This window comes from Heterodontus francisci, chromosome 13 (genome assembly GCF_036365525.1).
Source record: "Heterodontus francisci isolate sHetFra1 chromosome 13, sHetFra1.hap1, whole genome shotgun sequence".
In the NCBI taxonomy this organism is placed as follows: domain Eukaryota; kingdom Metazoa; phylum Chordata; class Chondrichthyes; order Heterodontiformes; family Heterodontidae; genus Heterodontus; species Heterodontus francisci.
Genome location: NC_090383.1, coordinates 116739534 through 116756672, shown reverse-complemented (window position 1 = coordinate 116756672; position 17139 = coordinate 116739534). Strand labels below are relative to the sequence as shown.

Genomic DNA, 17139 nt, shown 5'->3' with positions numbered 1-17139 from the left:
GTAAAGGTACAAATCCAGATTCATTAGAAAACAAATCGGATGTTGCAATGGGACGGGGTGGGGGTGGGGGGGGGCATTTTAAAATCATTAAGATAGGCTAAGTGGCCTTTCCCATCTGTAATTATTTTGTGAGATGGTTTGAATATAAAAATAACCCCAAAATAATTCTAGATTTCATTAACCTCACAATTCCTTTTAACTGAGGGATTGAAAAGAGAATACTCGACCAAGGCCATCTCCTTTGCTCAGGCTCCAGCACTTGAGATCCAAAAGATGGCAGGCTGGAAATGCCTCTTCCCGCTGTGAGTGTCTGTTCCTTTAATACAGTTGAATGACATTCCCTTGTCGGCCATTCTAAATGACCCAAGAATGTCAGGCTTACGCATTAAAAATGCTTCACAAATATCACCAACAGAAATTCCCAGGCTAATACTGATACTAAAGCTATGAGCCAGCTGTCAATGGGTTATTTACATGACTCAGTACCAGCTCCAATAAGTAACTAGTGTGGTTTAGACTATTCCCCAAAGCTATAGACCCCCTTTACTGAACCAGCCAGAATGGAATATCCCACTTGTAGGTCACTCTCAATACACAGGCCTTATGGATCAAACTCTTTCCTACTCATTCCAAATGCATTGCATTCCAAAGGATCAGACTTTATCCCATTTGGCCCCATTGTACAACATCCCTTATCCGAACAAATTTAAACAAAATCCTTGTCCAAAATTAAATGCCTCTTTTCAACCCCTCCCCAAACATTTTATTAGCAAAACACGGGAAACTCAATAGATTCACCTTACTGCCCGTATCCCCCAGGGTTTAATCCTGTTTATCACAGAATAATACAGTGCAGAAGAGGCCCTTCGGCCCCTGGAGTCTGCACCGATGCATTAAAACACCTGACCTGTCTACCTAATCCCATTTGCCAGCACTTGGCCCATTGCCTTGAATGTTATGACGTGCCAAGTGCTCATGCAGGTACTTTTTAAAGGAGGTGAGGCAACCTGCATCTACCACCCTCCCAGGCAGTGCATTCTAGACTGTCACCACCCTCTGGGTAAAAAAGTTCTCCCTCAAGTCCCCCTCAAGCCCCTCACCTTAAACTTGTGACCCCTCGTAACTGACCCTTCAACTAAGGGGAACAGCTGCTCCCTATCCACCCTTTCCATGCCCCTCATAATCTTGTACACCTCGATCAGGTCACCCCTCAGTCTTCTCTGCTCCAGCGAAAACAACACAAGCCTATCCAACCTCTCTGCATAGCTTAAATGTTCCATCCCAGGCAACATCCTGGTGAATCGTCTCTGCACCCCCTCCAATGCAATTATGTGGGGTCCAGGTTTCTATTCAGCATTTCCCAACGGTTAATGTTCAGAGCCACTGATCAAATGTTGAAATTGGCCACAAGATGAAGGAGTATCAACCTACTTCTGCGGTTCTGTGGACACACTAATTCTGACCTCACAGTAAATGCTTGTAAAACAATGATAAATAATCCCTTACTTACTGTTTAACGTTAAATCCCAGAAGGCACATTGTGGCTTAAACTGCTCCTGTTAAAGAACAAGAATTCAGAAACACAAGACTGTGAGCTCTCTGTGAGACCAGGCTTTCCCTTCACAACAGAGTGGAAAACCTTTTTTTGAAAAAAAAGAACTTACATTTTATACAGCACCTTTCATGAAATTAAGACATCCCAAAACACTTAACAGCCAATTGAAGTGTAGTCACTGTTTAATGTAGGAAATTTAGCAGCCAATTTGTGCATAGCAAGCTCTCACAAACGGCAATGTGATAATGACATGATAATTTATTTTTTTATTGATGATGCTTGAGAGACAAGAAATAGCCAGGACACCTGGGAGAAGTCCCCTCTGCTCTTCTTGGTTTAACATCTCATCGGAAAGAAGACGCTGACAGTGCAGCACTCCCTCAGTACAGCATTGGGGTGTCAAACCTGGATTATGTGCTCAAGTCTCTGGAGTAGGACTGGAACCAACTAGCTCCTGACTCAGAGGTGAGAGTGCTACTTATTGAGCCACAGCTGACGCTTCAACTAATTTAACAGGGAGGCAGTTGCGGAGAATTTCCTCAGACCTTCTCCGGCGCTGCCTTCATAACTTTGTCGGATGTGGGTCGGAGACCCCACTTACAGCGAAGCGGGGGGAAGCTCCACGGGAAATGCGTCCCCTGTACAGGGGACTTCATAATGCGGATGGAGCGTAATGGGTAGCGGAGCGGGGACCAGAATGTCTGATCGAGTCCTTTTTAACAAGGATGGTGCGTAAGAGCGTGATGAAGCACTCAACAGACCCCCAGTGAGAAGAAGGATTAAAACTGTCCGGGGGTGAGCGGAGTGGATAAAATGCTTATGGCAGAGAGTTAATGGGGGAGGGGTGCATGGTGCAGATCTTGCTAACTGAAAATAGGTATGGATTGTTTGTTGCTGCCTGGTCTCAGGTGGTTAGCAAAAAACAATAAGCAATGTTAGCAGCACATTCCAAATATAGACTTAAAGTGCCTTTCCTGTAAAAAAGCATCTGAGGACACATTACAGATGTGCATCCGGAAAAACTGCCAAGCCAGGAAGAGACAAACTAGGTTCCAGTAGCAAAGGGTGGAGATATGTGTGCACAATGATGCATGAGGTAGAAGTAAGCAATCTTGCTGATTTAGGGATTAAAGCTCAGTCCTGGGTCAAATCACCCCAAAATATAGGCAATGTCAGAATGAAACACAAGACTTCAAAGAAGACAAGTAAATAAAGTATTGCAGTGCCACTAATATCCTACAGGTGGTGGAGGTGAGCTACAAGAATTCACTTTTGACTACAGTGACACCAGCTGACAGTTCTTGGTACTGAATGCCTAGGCTACCAGTGGCTGCTTTTATAGCGCTTTCTCAACTTTACTGGGCAGTTCGACTAAAAGGAATCAACATTTAGATTCAAGAAAAGTTTGCATTTGCAGAGTCGAGTGAGTGCATGATCATGATAGGCCACGATGCTCCTCATGGCCCAATAGCCTCTCCATGTTTACTCATGAAGAGATGGTCATTTGGATGAGGTATAAGAAATATCCAGTGCCCTTTAACGTATACCCTAGCTGGGATTGCTCTTCGAGTAGAGAAGGTTAAGGGGAGAAGTAATAGAGGTGTTCAAAGTCATGAGGGGTTTTGAAAGAGTAAATAAGGAGAATCTATTTCCATTGGCAGGAAGATTGATAACTGGGGAACACAAATTTAAGGTCATTGGTAAAAGAACCAGAGAGGAGGTGAGGAGATATTTTTCTTTACGCAGCAGGTTGTTGTGATCCGGAATGTGAAAGGGCGGTGGAAGCAGATTCAAGAGTAACTTTCAAGAAGCGAATTGGATAAATACTTGAAGGGGAAAGTGTTTATGTTTCACTGGAAAGAGCAGAGAAATGGGACTAATTGGATAGCTCTTTCAAAGTGCCAGCACAGACACAATGGACCAAATGGCCTCCTTCTGTGTTGTAAGATTCTAGGAGTCAACGCCTTGAGTAGATGAAGGGAGAACATTAGAGAAAAAAAAGAATTTTGACACTGCTGGTATCTGAGGAATGAATGTTGTCACCTGCTATAAATTGATCTTACCTCCTGCTGCCTGTGTTTAATTCTGATCTTGACTGGTTCAGAGAGGTTATTGATACTGATATTTCCCACACTGCTTGCAATCACAAAACTCTGCAGAGTAAATCCTCCTGGATCCTATCAAATTAGAGAAGAAACACTCAAGTGAGACTCTCAAAATGTTGCAGAAATATCAGCTGAACTGGACAATGTAATGCAAGGTCTCAAAGATGGACTTCCTCCCATCCACTGATCAACTCCAACCAACCCCACCAGTAGTCTGATATAACAAGTGATCCCGAGTGATTTCTGATTAAAATATTGGTGGGAGAGAAAATGCAAGCCTTGTAACTACATCCAGAGACAGACAGAGCAGAGAGAGATAATTAAGGAGTTAGTAAGAGAGTCAGGCAGATCGAGAGAGATGGGAAACAGAGTCAGGCAGAGGTGAGTGTTCTGTTCCAGAAAGACAGGCGATGAAGGATAGAACTAGAGCCTAATCTTTACACACTTTATAAGCTTTTATTTGCAGAGGTACACATTACAAACATGTATCTCCTAACCCAACAACCACAGTTTCAGTCTGCTCCTATGTATAAGAGCACATGTGAATCCCCAGTTAATGCCCAATGCCAGCATACGATTAAACACTCAATTAATATACAATTAACAATGGTGGGGGAGATTTTGACTGATAGATGGTGAGACAGAATCGGATAGAGAAATGCAAGTCAGTTTGAGATATAGGGAAACAGAGAGAGAGAGAGAGAGAGATTGAGAAACTGTCAGATTGAGAGAGAAGAGAAACAGAGACAGAGAAATGGAAGAAAGAGAAAGCGTTTGTTTTAGTTTAGTTTAGAGATACAGCACTGAAACAGGCCCTTCGGCCCACCGAGTCTGTGCCGACCCTCAACCACCCATTTATACTAATCCTACACTAATCCCATATTCCTACCACATCCCCACCTGTCCCTATATATTTCCCTACCACCTACCTATACTAGGGGCAATTTATAATGGCCAATTAACCTATCAACCTGCAAGTCTTTGGCATGTGGGAGGAAACCGGAGCACCCGGAGGAAACCCACGCAGACACAGGGAGAACTTGCAAACTCCACACAGGCAGTACCCAGAATTGAACCCGGGTCCCTGGAGCTGTGAGGCTGCAGTGCTAACCACTGCGCCACTGTGCCGCCCACTGAGAGAGATGTGAAACAGACTGTTTCACAAGAGGAGAGCCACACAAAACAGTATGGTACCAGATCTGTTTGCCTGATTGTACTGTCTTGCATATTCTTAGTCTGGGAGGCTACAGCTGAGGGGCCTGGGAGATAGAGTATTGGTTGGTACCATTTCAACTTTGGCTCACCCAGCTGAAGCACAATGTTTCCGCAGTGCTGCACGCTCCCATCTTCCTATCTAAAATTGGGATGCAATCGTTATGTTACTGGACTAGCAACCTAGAGACCTCAACTAATAATCCAGAGAATGCCAATTACAATCCTGTCACAGGCAGTTTGAAAATTTAAATTTAGTTTAAAAAAGAATCTGGAAATAAAAAGCAGGTCTCAGTAAAAGTGACCATGAAGCTGTCGGATTGTGATAAAAACCCAACTGGCTCACTCACGTCCTTTAGGGAAGGAAACCTACTACCCTTACCCGGTCTGGACCTATATGTGACTCCAGTCACACACAAATGTGGTGGATTCTTAATGGCCCTCTGAAATAATCTAGCAAGCTCAGGGGCACTAAGGGTTGGGCAACAAATGCTGGCCTTGCCAGCATCATCGCCATCCTGAGAATGATTTTAAAAATGAATGAACTCTCTGTGCTTCTTGCCAGGCAAGGAAGGTTAGTCAGGGTTTCTGCTCCTAATCTCTATTTAATGGCTCTTGCCGGATAGGGCTCAGTTGAATGAATAGTTTGGTCAACACTCTCCATCAAGCTGCCAACATGAAGTGTGGTCACTGGGTGAGAGACAGGAGGGTTAACTGTATCATTACCACCAATCAGGTTTCAAAGGAAGAAGCCAGAAACATCAGGAAAGAAAGGGGTGAAAATTGTTGACGGGGAATAGATGTTGGGAAGCTACCCTTGAACACAATATATGTAACGTAGATGCACCGAGCACTCCTCCCTTACCTGAAAGAGTCCAGTTTTACTGAAGAAAGCAAACTGAGTCCTCGACACCATGCTGAGCTCATCATCAGTCAGATGTTCAAAAAGTCCAGGGGGCAACTCGATTTCAGCCAGGGCCTCACCCCTGGAGTCCCCTTCAAAATTAACCTGCAGGCGAGAATGTTAGAGACATCAGTCATACTGTGACAATGGAGGAGGCCATTATCTATAACCACAGAACTCATTGTTCATCCTCAGCCTTTCTCCTTACCCCCTTCAGAAGGGAGTCATGTTACCCCTTTCCCTTAGGAGGGAGCTTTTAAAGAGGGGAGCTCTTTTCATCTTGGGAATCTCACAATCAGGGCTTTTTGTTTCACCATAAGAAACCCTTTGAAAGAGGAAGGCTCACCAGAGAGGTCCGCTGAGGGACTCTCACCATTCGGGAGTTGATGTTGAAGGTGGTAGACAGGGTGCCATTCAAGCGGGCTGCTTTGTCCTGGATGGCGTCGAGCTTCTTGATTGTTGTTGAAACTGCACTCATCCAGGCAAGTGGGGAGTATTCCATCACACTCCTGACTTGTACCTTTTAGATGTTGGACAGGCACTAGGGAATACCTCAGAATACCCAGCCTCTGACCTGCTTTGGTAGCTGTGGCTATAATGTGAGAACACGATCGGTTTGGCTGCAGTGTCCTGAAGACTAAATTGCCCGCTGATCCTCAATATTGAGTTGCACACAGAAGGCAGTCAATTGGCTAAAATACTGGAGGGCTGTCTGATTTCAGGAAACTTTAGCACAACATGAGGGAGAGTCTTCAGGTAGAAGAGGGGAGGGGAGGGGAAAGCATTGAGAAGAAAACACAAATGAGCTGTGTTATTGTAGGACAATACTTATCATCACAGACATGTTCCTAAAGCATAGTCATTCTAAACTTTATTATGGTTCGGTAGCATTGCAGTTATATACTGGACTAGTAATCCAAAGGCCTGAACTAATGATCCAGAAACATGCGTTTAAATGCCACCATGGCAGTTGGGGAATTTAAGTTCAATTAATCAAAAAAGAATTCATGGTCAGTAGTAGTGACCATGAAACTACCAGATTGTTGTCAACACCCATCTGGTCACTGGCATGAAATCTGCTGTCACTGAATCCAGAATAATAGGACAGAAGAGGCCCTTCGGCCCATCAAGTCTGCACCGATACATTAAAGACACCTGACCTGTCTACCTAATCCCATTTGCCAGCACTTGGCCCATAGCCTTTAATGTTATGACATGCCAAGTGCTCATCCAGGTACTTTTAAAGGATCTGAGGCAACCCACCTCTACCACCCACCCAGGCAGTGCATTCCAGACCGTCACCACCCTCTGGGTAAAAACGTTCTTCCTCAAATCCCCCTTAAACCTCCTGCCCCTCACCTTAAACTTGTGTCCCCTCGTGACTGACCCTTCAACTAAGGGGAACAGCTGCTCCCTATCCACCCTGTCCATGCCCCTCATAATCTTGTACACCTCGATCAGGTCATCCCTCAGTCTTCTCTGCTCCAGCGAAAACCCAAGTCTATCCAACCTCTCTTCATAGCTTAAATGTTCCATCCCAGGCAACATCCTGGTGAATCGTCTCTGCACCCCCTCCAGTGCAATCACATCCTTCCTATAATGTGGCAACCAGAATTGCACACAGTACTTCAGCTGTGGCCTTACCAAGGTTCTATACAACTCCAACATGACCTCCTTGCTTTTATAATCTATGCCTCGATTGATAAAGGCAAGTGTCCCATATGCCTTTTTCACCACCCTATTAACCTGCCCTTCTGCATTCAGAGATCTATGGACAAACACGCCAAGGTCCCTTTGTTCCTCGGAACTTCCCAGCGTCAGGCCATTCATTGAATACTCCCATATCACATTACTCCTTCCAAAGTGTATCACCTCACACTTTTCAGGGTTAAATTCCATCTGCCACTTTTCTGCCCATTTGACCATCCCGTCTATATCGTTCTGTAACCCAAGACACTCCATATCCCCTCTTTGCTCTCCTAATTGCTTTCTTGAGCTCCATCCTACACTTTCTGTACTCCACTAATGTTTCCATTGATTTGCCCTCCTTGTATTTGCTAAAAGCCTCTCTTTTCCTTCTCATCATACCTTGAATGTTTCTGGTCATCCATGGTTCTCTGGGCTTGTTGCTCCTACCTATTACTCTAGAGGGAACATGTTGGGCCTGTACACCCCCCGCCCCCCCCACCCACCGCACCATTTCCTTTTTGAATGCCCCCCACTGCTCTTCTGTAGATTTCCCAACAAGTAATTCTTTCCAGTCTACCTTGGCCAGATCCTGCCTTATTTTACTAAAATTTGCTCTCCCCCAATCCAAAACCTTTATTTGCAACTTGTCTATTTCTTTCTCCATAACAAGCTTAAATTGTACAATGTTATGGTCACTATCACCAAAATGCTCCCCCACCAACACATCAACCACCTGTCCGGCTTCATTCCCCAGAATTAGGTCCAGCACTGCACCCTTCCTTGTTGGATCCTCTACATATTAAGCTAAAAAGTTCTCCTGTATGCATTTTAAGAACTCCACTCCATCTAAGCCCTTAACACGATGACTATCCCAATTAATGTTGGGAAAGTTGAAATCACCTAATATAATTACCCTATTATTTTTACACACCTCTGCAAATTGTGCACATATTTGCTCCTCAGTTTCCCGCTGACTATCTGGTGGTCTATAATAAACACCTAGCAATGTGGCTGTCCCTTTTTTATTCCTAAACTCTATCCATAAAGCTTCATTTGATGCCCCCTCCAAGATATCATCTCTCCTTACTGCAGTAACTGACTCCTGAACTAATATTGCAATGCCCCCTCCTCTTTTACCCCCTCCTCTGTCTCGCCTGAAGATTCTATATCCCGGGATATTGAGCTGCCAATCCTGCCCCTCCCTCAACCATGTCTCCGTGATGGCTACTATATCACAATTCCACGTGTCAATCCTTGCCCTTAACTCATCCGTTTTACCTGTAATACTCCTGGCATTAAAGTAGAGGCCACCCATCCTGTCCTTACCTGGTCTGGCCTACATGTGACTCTAGACCCAGAGTGGTTGACTCTTAACTGCCCTCTCAAATGGGCCAGCAAGACACTCAGTTTTTTTCAACAAGGCGGCTCACCACCACCTTCTCAAGGGCAGTTAGAGATGGGCAATAAATGCTGGCCTTGCCAGCAATGCCCACTTCCCATGAATTAAAAAGAAGTATTTGTGATGAGCAGTGTCTTGTCCATGTTGTTTTGTTCTAGTCACAGTGCCTCACCTCCGGCTCAGAGTCTCCATTCTGAGAGCCCACACTGAAGGAGGTCCCAGTGTAATTCATGGAATCGACAGCAGAGATCCCAACGGCCAGGTTTGGGGTGGTGATGCTCACTGACGGCCCGGTGAAGATCATCTTTACAGTCAATGCGTCTACGGTCCTCAAAGCTCTGCATATAAAAGAAACCGCACACAAAAATGATCAGGTTTACATTTAAGGCTCAGCCGTGGCTCAGTGGGTAGCACTCTCATCTTGTGAGTTCAAGTCCCACTCCAGAGACTTGAGTGCTGTACTGAGCGAGTGCTGCAGTGTCAGAGATGCTGTCTTTCAGATGAGATGTCTGCCCTCTCAGATGGACACATAAGATCCCACGGCACTATTTTGAGGAAGCATAGGGAAGTTCTCCTCAGTGACCTGGCCAATATTTATCTCCCAACCAACATCACTAAAACAGATGACCTGGTAATGTGGAAAGTACAACAGTCAATTTAAAGGCAGCCAACCACTCAGTTATCAAGAAGGTGGTTCACCAGCGTCTTTTCAAGAACAATTAGGGATGGACAATAAATGATGGTCTTGCCAGTGATGCCCACATCCCATGAATCAACAAAAAACAAATGAAAATCTTTAACCAGGGTGAACTATATACGTTCTTTGAAAGTGTGAGGGTCATCATCTTCTGTTGGATACCCATCTTCCCAGGCCACACATCAGTGAACAAGTGGGTGACCAGTTGTGGTCCTCAACTCGTGCTACTGCAAGTTGTGCACAAGAAGGTTCATGACAACAAATTAGGGATGTCTTCCTTTCTCACTCCCACTCTCTATAGGTATAGACAGAGATGTTTAAATAAATAATAGTTTCAGTTGTTGCTTGCAGCATGGGTTACGATTTGACTGATGTACAGCAGGCCAGGGCTGAGTAGTGGAGATATAAGTATTTTGGGATTGGGGAATGTGTGTAAATAATGTTCCCTCAGGAGATTGTGGATTGGTAGAAATCACAATGGGATAGATTAGACACAGGTAATGATAGAACTTACTGGGTCTTGAGTCATGCCATACTTTCCAATATGTTCTCAATCAGCAGAGAAGGAAGTATAGAAACAAATAGATCGACTGCTACCCGGAGATACTCACACTTGGGAGGATGTTGCCAACGCAGTGTCGGAGCTTGAAAGAATATTGGACAGGACCGTCAGCACTGTTGATGCCAAAGTTGAGTTGATCTCCGACACGATTACGATCTGCTTCAGCGTCTCCACCAGTTTGTCCACTTGTTCCCGGGTAAGATTCTTGTCCGCAGTGAAATCGAGAAGCTGATTGGCTACAACAGCCGCATTGTCTGCAGGAAGTAACAAAAAAGATTAAGAGAAATTCTAGCAGAGCAGCGTCATAGGAACGCCAGTGCAGGATCATAGGTCAATGCAGGATCATGGAACATCAGTCGAAATACAGCTCAGGTGCACCAAGGTGTGCATAGATATTTCGGCATATCTACACAATATTTATGCATGCGGTCCCTTTAACATGCAGTAAGCATGCGTAATACAATATGTACAATATTGCGTGTTATGTGTGTGCATTGATGCAGTACTTGTATGTTCCTTCTCTACAGTATGTGTACAACATATCTATAGATTATAGAAACTCCATTATCACCTTTGTGGAGGTTTTATTTTATTCGTTCATGGGATGTGGGCGTCACTGGCTCGGACAGCATTTATTGCCCATCCCTAACTGTCCTTGAACAGGTGGTGGTGAGCTGCCTTCTTGAACCACTGCAGTCCATGTTGTGTAGGTAAACCAACAGTGCTGTTAGGAAGGGAGTTCCAGGATCTTGACCCAGCGACAGTGAAGGAACAGCGATATAGTTCTGTCCTTGCATATAATGCAGGTTGGTGAGGAATGGAGATTGGTGGAGAATGGCAGTTGGTGGGAAATGATTGGTGGATAATGGAGAGTCCAATGGTGTTGCATTTTAAGAATGGTTGTTTACCTGAATGTTAGTAGCCATTATTGTTCTGGGTCTATTTTTCTCCTCCCCAAGGCTCTTTGATAGGCACACTTTCACAATGGTGGGTATTCTTGGATACCACATCCAAATGATGCATATCAGAAGGCTTCTCAACAGTGCGAGCAGTGAGGTATGGGTAGATCTCAGTCTGTGCTAGTGGGATAGTGGGAGTCGCTAGATAGCGACCAGGGGCAGTAACCCTGTTTCCTCCTCCTAAGCCCAATTGTTGTGTTCACCTCTTATCACCTGGAACAGCACAGGCCAGTGATTCATCATGGGATCTTCCTGACCCATAAAGCTCTGAGCTAGACCGTTCCTTCCTTGAGAAGCAGAGTAGCCAGTGTCGCTAATGGTAATTACCTGCAGACACTAATGGAATGTTTTCAAAGTCGCTGTTGTTTGTGCTAGGAGTCGGTACCATCGAACAGTTTCTCAGGTCAGGTGCCTCCCAGAAAGACGTGTAGTTCTGCATGTTTACAACACTGAACAAACAAACGGAAAAATATTATTTCATGTACAGAAATCACTAAAAACTAGTGAACAGATAGATACAAGCAAAAAATTAAAAAGGCTCACGGAATGTTAGCCTTCATCTCAAGGGACTGGAAGATGAAGTGGGGGAAGTTATTTTACACATATATAAAGCTACAGTTAGATAGCATCTGGAGTAACTGCATTCAGTTCCGGGCACTGCATCTCAGGGAGGACACATTGGCCTTGAAGGGGGTGCAGTGCAGATTCACCACATAGATACCAGAGCTAAAAGGTTTAAACTATGAGGATAGGTTGGCTTGTATTTCCTTAAGTATGGAAAATTCAGGCGCCTAATTGAGGCATTTAAGATGATTAGGGGATTTGATAGGACAGATAGAGAGAAAATATTTCTTCTAGTGGGGGGAGTCCAGAACAATGGGGCACAACCTTAAAATTAGAGCCAGGCCATTCAAGGGTGATGCCAGGAAACAGAGAGGGTAGTGGTAATCTGGAGATCTCTCCCCCAAAAACCTGTTGAGGCTGGGGGTCAATTGAAAATGTCAAAACTGAGATTGATAGAGTTTTGTTAGTTAAGGGTATTAAGGGATATGGACCAAGGTGGGTAGATGGAGTTAAGATGGCGTTTAGCCGTGATTTAATTGAACAGGCTTGAGGGGCTGAATGGCCTCCTTCTGTCCTATTTTATCTACTGTATTTCTGATTTATCATAGGGAGAGCAAGATTCAGCTCATTTTTCCCAGCCTACATAACAACAGTCACTGCACTAACCTCAGACACCTCTTCCAAGAATAAAGGGTTTGGAGGTCAAACATTAGGAGGCTTTTGGCACAAAGGACATTCAACACTTGGAACTGACCAATCGACACAGTTGTGGAAGCAGAAACTGTGGAATTGCTGAGCAGTTAGATACTGTGAGATCAGGCTGAGTGAGCTAGGATACCCTTCCTTTTTGTGTATCTTGGCATTTTGCAGTGCTTCAACAATGTGACAAGGTGCTATATCAGTATTATTATGTATTATAATAAATATTTTTTTTTAAAAAGTCAATGTTTTGCTCAGAAGGCAAGGCTTTAACCATGATCCTTTGCACTGGGCACAGACATGATGGGCCAAATGTCCTCATTCTGTGCTGTAAATTCTCTTGTTCTATATTTCTATGGTCACCTGACAAGCTATTGCTGTTTAGCCGTTTGAGTTACTGGGGAATATCCACAGACAAACTGTGTATAAAAGGGAGCGGGTGCTGCCTCAAGACCAATATTACACATTTGTGGACAGCGTGTGTATTTTTGAAACCATGGGCAGGATTTTTGTTTTGGGGTCGGGACCCTGATGTTGTGATCATTCCAGATCCCGACCCACCCACTACATCAGCGTGACATGCCCAGTGCGATTTTTGTTGGATTGGCCAAATAGTGGCCAAAGGGCCCCCTCACTGTCAATTAAGGACGGCAGAGGGGCTCCCAATGCTGGAGGACTGATAGGAGGCAGTTGCAACCTGCCAATGCAGGTAAGGAGGAGGGAGGGCACCTCAAGATGGAGGTTTCCTCTCAGCGCTTTTAAAATATTTGAAATTAAAAATGGCCACATCTGCCAGACCACCTTAATAGCCTCATTTGGCTACCTACCACTTGCGGATGGCTAGCCGTCTTGCCCCTGACCCGGCTTTCCTTAAAAATGGCCTGGAGGAGGGACCATGTCGGAAAACCGGCACACTGGCCAGCAGCAGGAAATTCTGGGCCACTGGAGGGGTTCCAAAATTCTGCCCCAACTGTTAGTGAGACTGGAAGGAATGTCTAGAATGAAGCACCTTCTTCCCCAAAGAACTTTTCTCAACTCTACCTTAGAAAGATACGGATGGATTTTCCTTTGTGCTGTATGAGTAGGGTAGCCAACTCTGGTTGGACATATTCCGGAATGTGACATCACATGACCGCCGACTGCCAACTGCCCCGCCCCCATACTTCTGTCAATGGTTGCCTGACATGCCCACTCTCATGATGCCTGCCTGCCCAGGCAATCAGAGAGCAAACAGACACTGCATTACCGAATTGAACGATTCTTCACTGCCAGTCTTTCTTTACTCCATGTCCAATATTTTTATGACTACTAAAGTGTTCAAAGAAAATAAAAAAATATATATTATTGCCTCTATGATTTTTCTCTTGGGTTTGCTCACAGCAGAATGCTGGAGATGTTGATACAATTTTTTAGGGGCTAGACAGGGTAGATGCTGGGAGGATGTTTCTCCTGGCTGGGGAATCTAGAACACGGGGTCACAGTCTCAGAATAAGGAGTCGGCCATTTAGAACTGAGATGAGGAGAAATTTCTTCATTCAAGAAGTTGTGAATCATTGGGATTCTCTACTCCAGAGAGCTGTGGATCCTCAGCCGTTGAGAATTTTCAAGACAGAGGTTGATAGATTTTTGGATGCTAAGGGAATTAAGGGATATGGGGATCATGCAGGAAGGTGGAGTTGAGGTAGATGATCAACCATGATCTTACTGAATGACACAGTGGGCTCAAAAGGGCAATTGACCATCTCCAGCTCCTATTTCTTATGTTCTTACAGAGATTAGACTTTAATTCCTAGAGATTCCAAGGCAATCCTGGAGGCTTGGTGACTCTCGATGGACTGGGACTTCTATCGCATCAGTCTGGGTTGAGATGAAAGGACAGTGCTGTAATCCTCCACACCACACATACCCCTAATATAGCAAAATACTGCAGATGCTGGAAATCTGAAATAAAATCTGATTTACTTGTACTTGGTTCAATGTATTTGCTGCTCACAATGTGGTCTCCTCTACATTGGGGAGACCAAACGCAGACTGGGTGACCGCTTTGCGGAACACCTCTGCTCAGTCCGCAAGCAGGACCCCGAGCTTCCGGTTGCTTGCCATTTCAACACTCCCCCCTGCTCTCATGCTTACATCTCTGTCCTGGGCTTGCTGCAGTGTTCCAGTGAACATCTATGCAAGCTCGAGGAACAGCATCTCATTTACCGATTAGGCACACTACAGCCTGCCGGACTGAACATTGAGTTCAATAATTTCAGAGTATGACGGGCCCCCCATTTTACTTTTATTTTTAGTTATTTTTTCTTTTTTATATATTTTTTTTGTGTGTTTATTTTACTTTATTTCATCTTAGTTTGTTCAGTTTGCTTACCCACTGTTTTTTTTTCATGTTTGTACTTGCTGCTGTTCAATTTTCAGTCCGTTAACACCCTATCTGTACTAATGCTTGGTCTTTCAACACACCATTAACATATTGTTTGCCTTAGCATGACCTTCTGGTCAGCTATTCTGTGACCTTCTCCTTTGTTATCTCTTGCCCCAGCCCCACTTGGCTTGCTTATAACCTTTCACATTTCTAATATTTGCCAGTTCTGAAGAAGGGTAACTGACCTGAAATGTTAACTCTGCTTCTCTCTCCACAGATGTTGCCAGACCTGCTGAGTATTTCCAGTATTTCTTGTTTTTAACCCTAATACAGCTCCTTTTTTAAACAGCTATAAGCAGTGTAAAAAGAACCTAATCAGCATTACCATTTTCTACTTGCATATTGGCCTTGATTTGAGAAGCAGGGCAGACTTTGGGTGGTTCTTGGCCTGGTGTCTTTCCAAATGTATCCAGCTGGTTTTTCTTCCAATGAGCAGTTCACTGTGGATAAAGGACACAGAAAGTATAAGTGCCAAACATAGAGGGCAATCAATGGTTAATAGGGTTTAAAAAAAAGGATTACACAGGGAGCAAAGGGATTTATGTGTCCAAGTACACAGATCATTAAAAGAACACAGGTTGAAAAAGTACTCAAAAAGGTTAATGCAACATTTATCTCAAAAAAATTGGTTACAAAACTGTGGAAGTTATGCTTGTATAGAGCCTTGGTCAGACCCCTCTGTGGAGATCTGCATTCAGTTTTAGACTTTGAATCTCAAGAACATGTATTGACTTTGACGAGGGAACAGTGCAGAATTATGTCAGGGCTTAAAGGGTTAAATTATAAGGGCAGCTTGCATAAACGTGGCTTGCATTCCCTTGACTTTAGAAGGCTGAGGGGTGATCTGATCGAGATGTTTAAAATGATAAAGAGATTGGATTGTTCGACACAGCGGAACTGTTTCCTCCTGGTGGGGAAACCCACAACAAAAGGACACAAACTTAAAATTCAGATAGATCCTTTCACAGTGAAATCAGGAAGGACTTTTCCACACAAATAGTAGTGGAATTCTGGAACACTCTCCTACAAGACTGTGTATGCTGGGTCAAATGAAATTTTCAATATTGCGATTGATAGATTATTATTAAGTAATTGGTATCAAAGGATATGTAACAAAGCTGAGTAAATGGAGTTGAAGTACAAGTCAGCCATGATCTAACTGAATGGCAGAACAGGCTTAAAGGGACTGAATGGCCTACCCTTGTTCCCATGCTCCGAGATCGGCAATATCAGTGTATTGGATCAAGCAGTATTACTTTAGCACGCTGTGCCTCATATTAAGACAAAGTATCGACACAGCCGAGTGAGAGTCTGATTTTATCATTGCCATCAATTGATCCCCGTGTAGCTTGGAATCCACACAGGGCTGGATTTTGTGCTGGAGGCGGGGCTCCTGGTGCCGAGCCGAAAAGTCGGAGAGGACCCCTTCTCTGCCTTTTCGTGCCCCCTTGGAGTGAACCCCCAGTATTTTTAAGCAAAGGTTTCAGGAGCCTGGATCCCCATCCCTTTAAAGACGGGGATCCTGCCTCGATGAGCTGCTGGGCAATCACAGGGCAGGCATCTCAGCAGTATCAGCAGCGCCACTGGGTGCAGTGGCCACTGCGGGTACTGCAGAGGCCTCAGACCCAGGGCTAGCGCTGGGACCCCAGACTAGAGACAGGTGAGGGGGGGTCGCCGGAGTCAGGCTGGAAGGTCCCGGTGAGGGGGAGTGGGGCTGGGGGGGTGGTTGTGCAGTCCAGGGGGAGGAGGGTCTTGGGGGTAAAGTTGTTCCTGGTGGGGGTCCTCTGTGGGCCACAAATTGCCCTGGCCCCCCGCCACCCATCGTGATATGCCGTGCCCCCCGCCTCTGACCCTGCCTCAGAGGGCCACACAAAAGGGGCCACACAAAATCCTGGCCATAGCTACACCCTAGTCTTCATTGTGAGAACCTCCAAGGCAATGTGAAAATAGCAGGTAGCTATATTACATACAATTAGAATTACACAATTTTACAGTACAGAAACAGACCATTCAGCCCAAATGGCCTGGGCTAGTGGTTATCTAGTACACGAGCCTCCTCCCACCTTGCTTCATCTAACCCATCACCAAAATGTTCTGTTCCTTCTCCATCATGGGTTTATCCAGCATCCCCTTAAATGCAACTGTTATTTGCCTCAATAATTTCCTGTTGTAGAGAGTTCACATTCTAACGACTCTCTGGGAAAAGATTTTCTCCTGAATTCCCTATTGGATTCATTAATGGCTATTTTGTATTTATGGCTCTGAGAGTTGCCCCCCCCCAACCGGAAACATCTTCTCTACATTTATATTATCAAACACTTTTCATAATTTTAAAGACTTCTATCAGGTCACCCTTCAGTCTTCTCATT

General features: G+C 44.7%; 1 protein-coding gene across 9 annotated transcripts in view; it reads right to left on the bottom strand.

Annotated features, from left to right (window-relative positions):
- adgrg6 (adhesion G protein-coupled receptor G6) overlaps positions 1 to 17139 on the bottom strand; it is a 157417-nt gene that overhangs the window by 72429 nt on the left and 67849 nt on the right. For all 9 annotated transcript variants that reach the window (XM_068045547.1, XM_068045545.1, XM_068045552.1 and 6 more), the window contains 7 exons: positions 15096 to 15210; positions 11410 to 11531; positions 10173 to 10377; positions 9037 to 9202; positions 5738 to 5881; positions 3619 to 3732; positions 1511 to 1556 (listed from right to left, as the gene is read on the bottom strand). In XM_068045547.1, coding sequence (XP_067901648.1) covers positions 1511 to 1556; positions 3619 to 3732; positions 5738 to 5881; positions 9037 to 9202; positions 10173 to 10377; positions 11410 to 11531; positions 15096 to 15210 — 912 coding nt within the window. The remainder of the gene's footprint in view (positions 1 to 1510; positions 1557 to 3618; positions 3733 to 5737; positions 5882 to 9036; positions 9203 to 10172; positions 10378 to 11409; positions 11532 to 15095; positions 15211 to 17139) is intronic.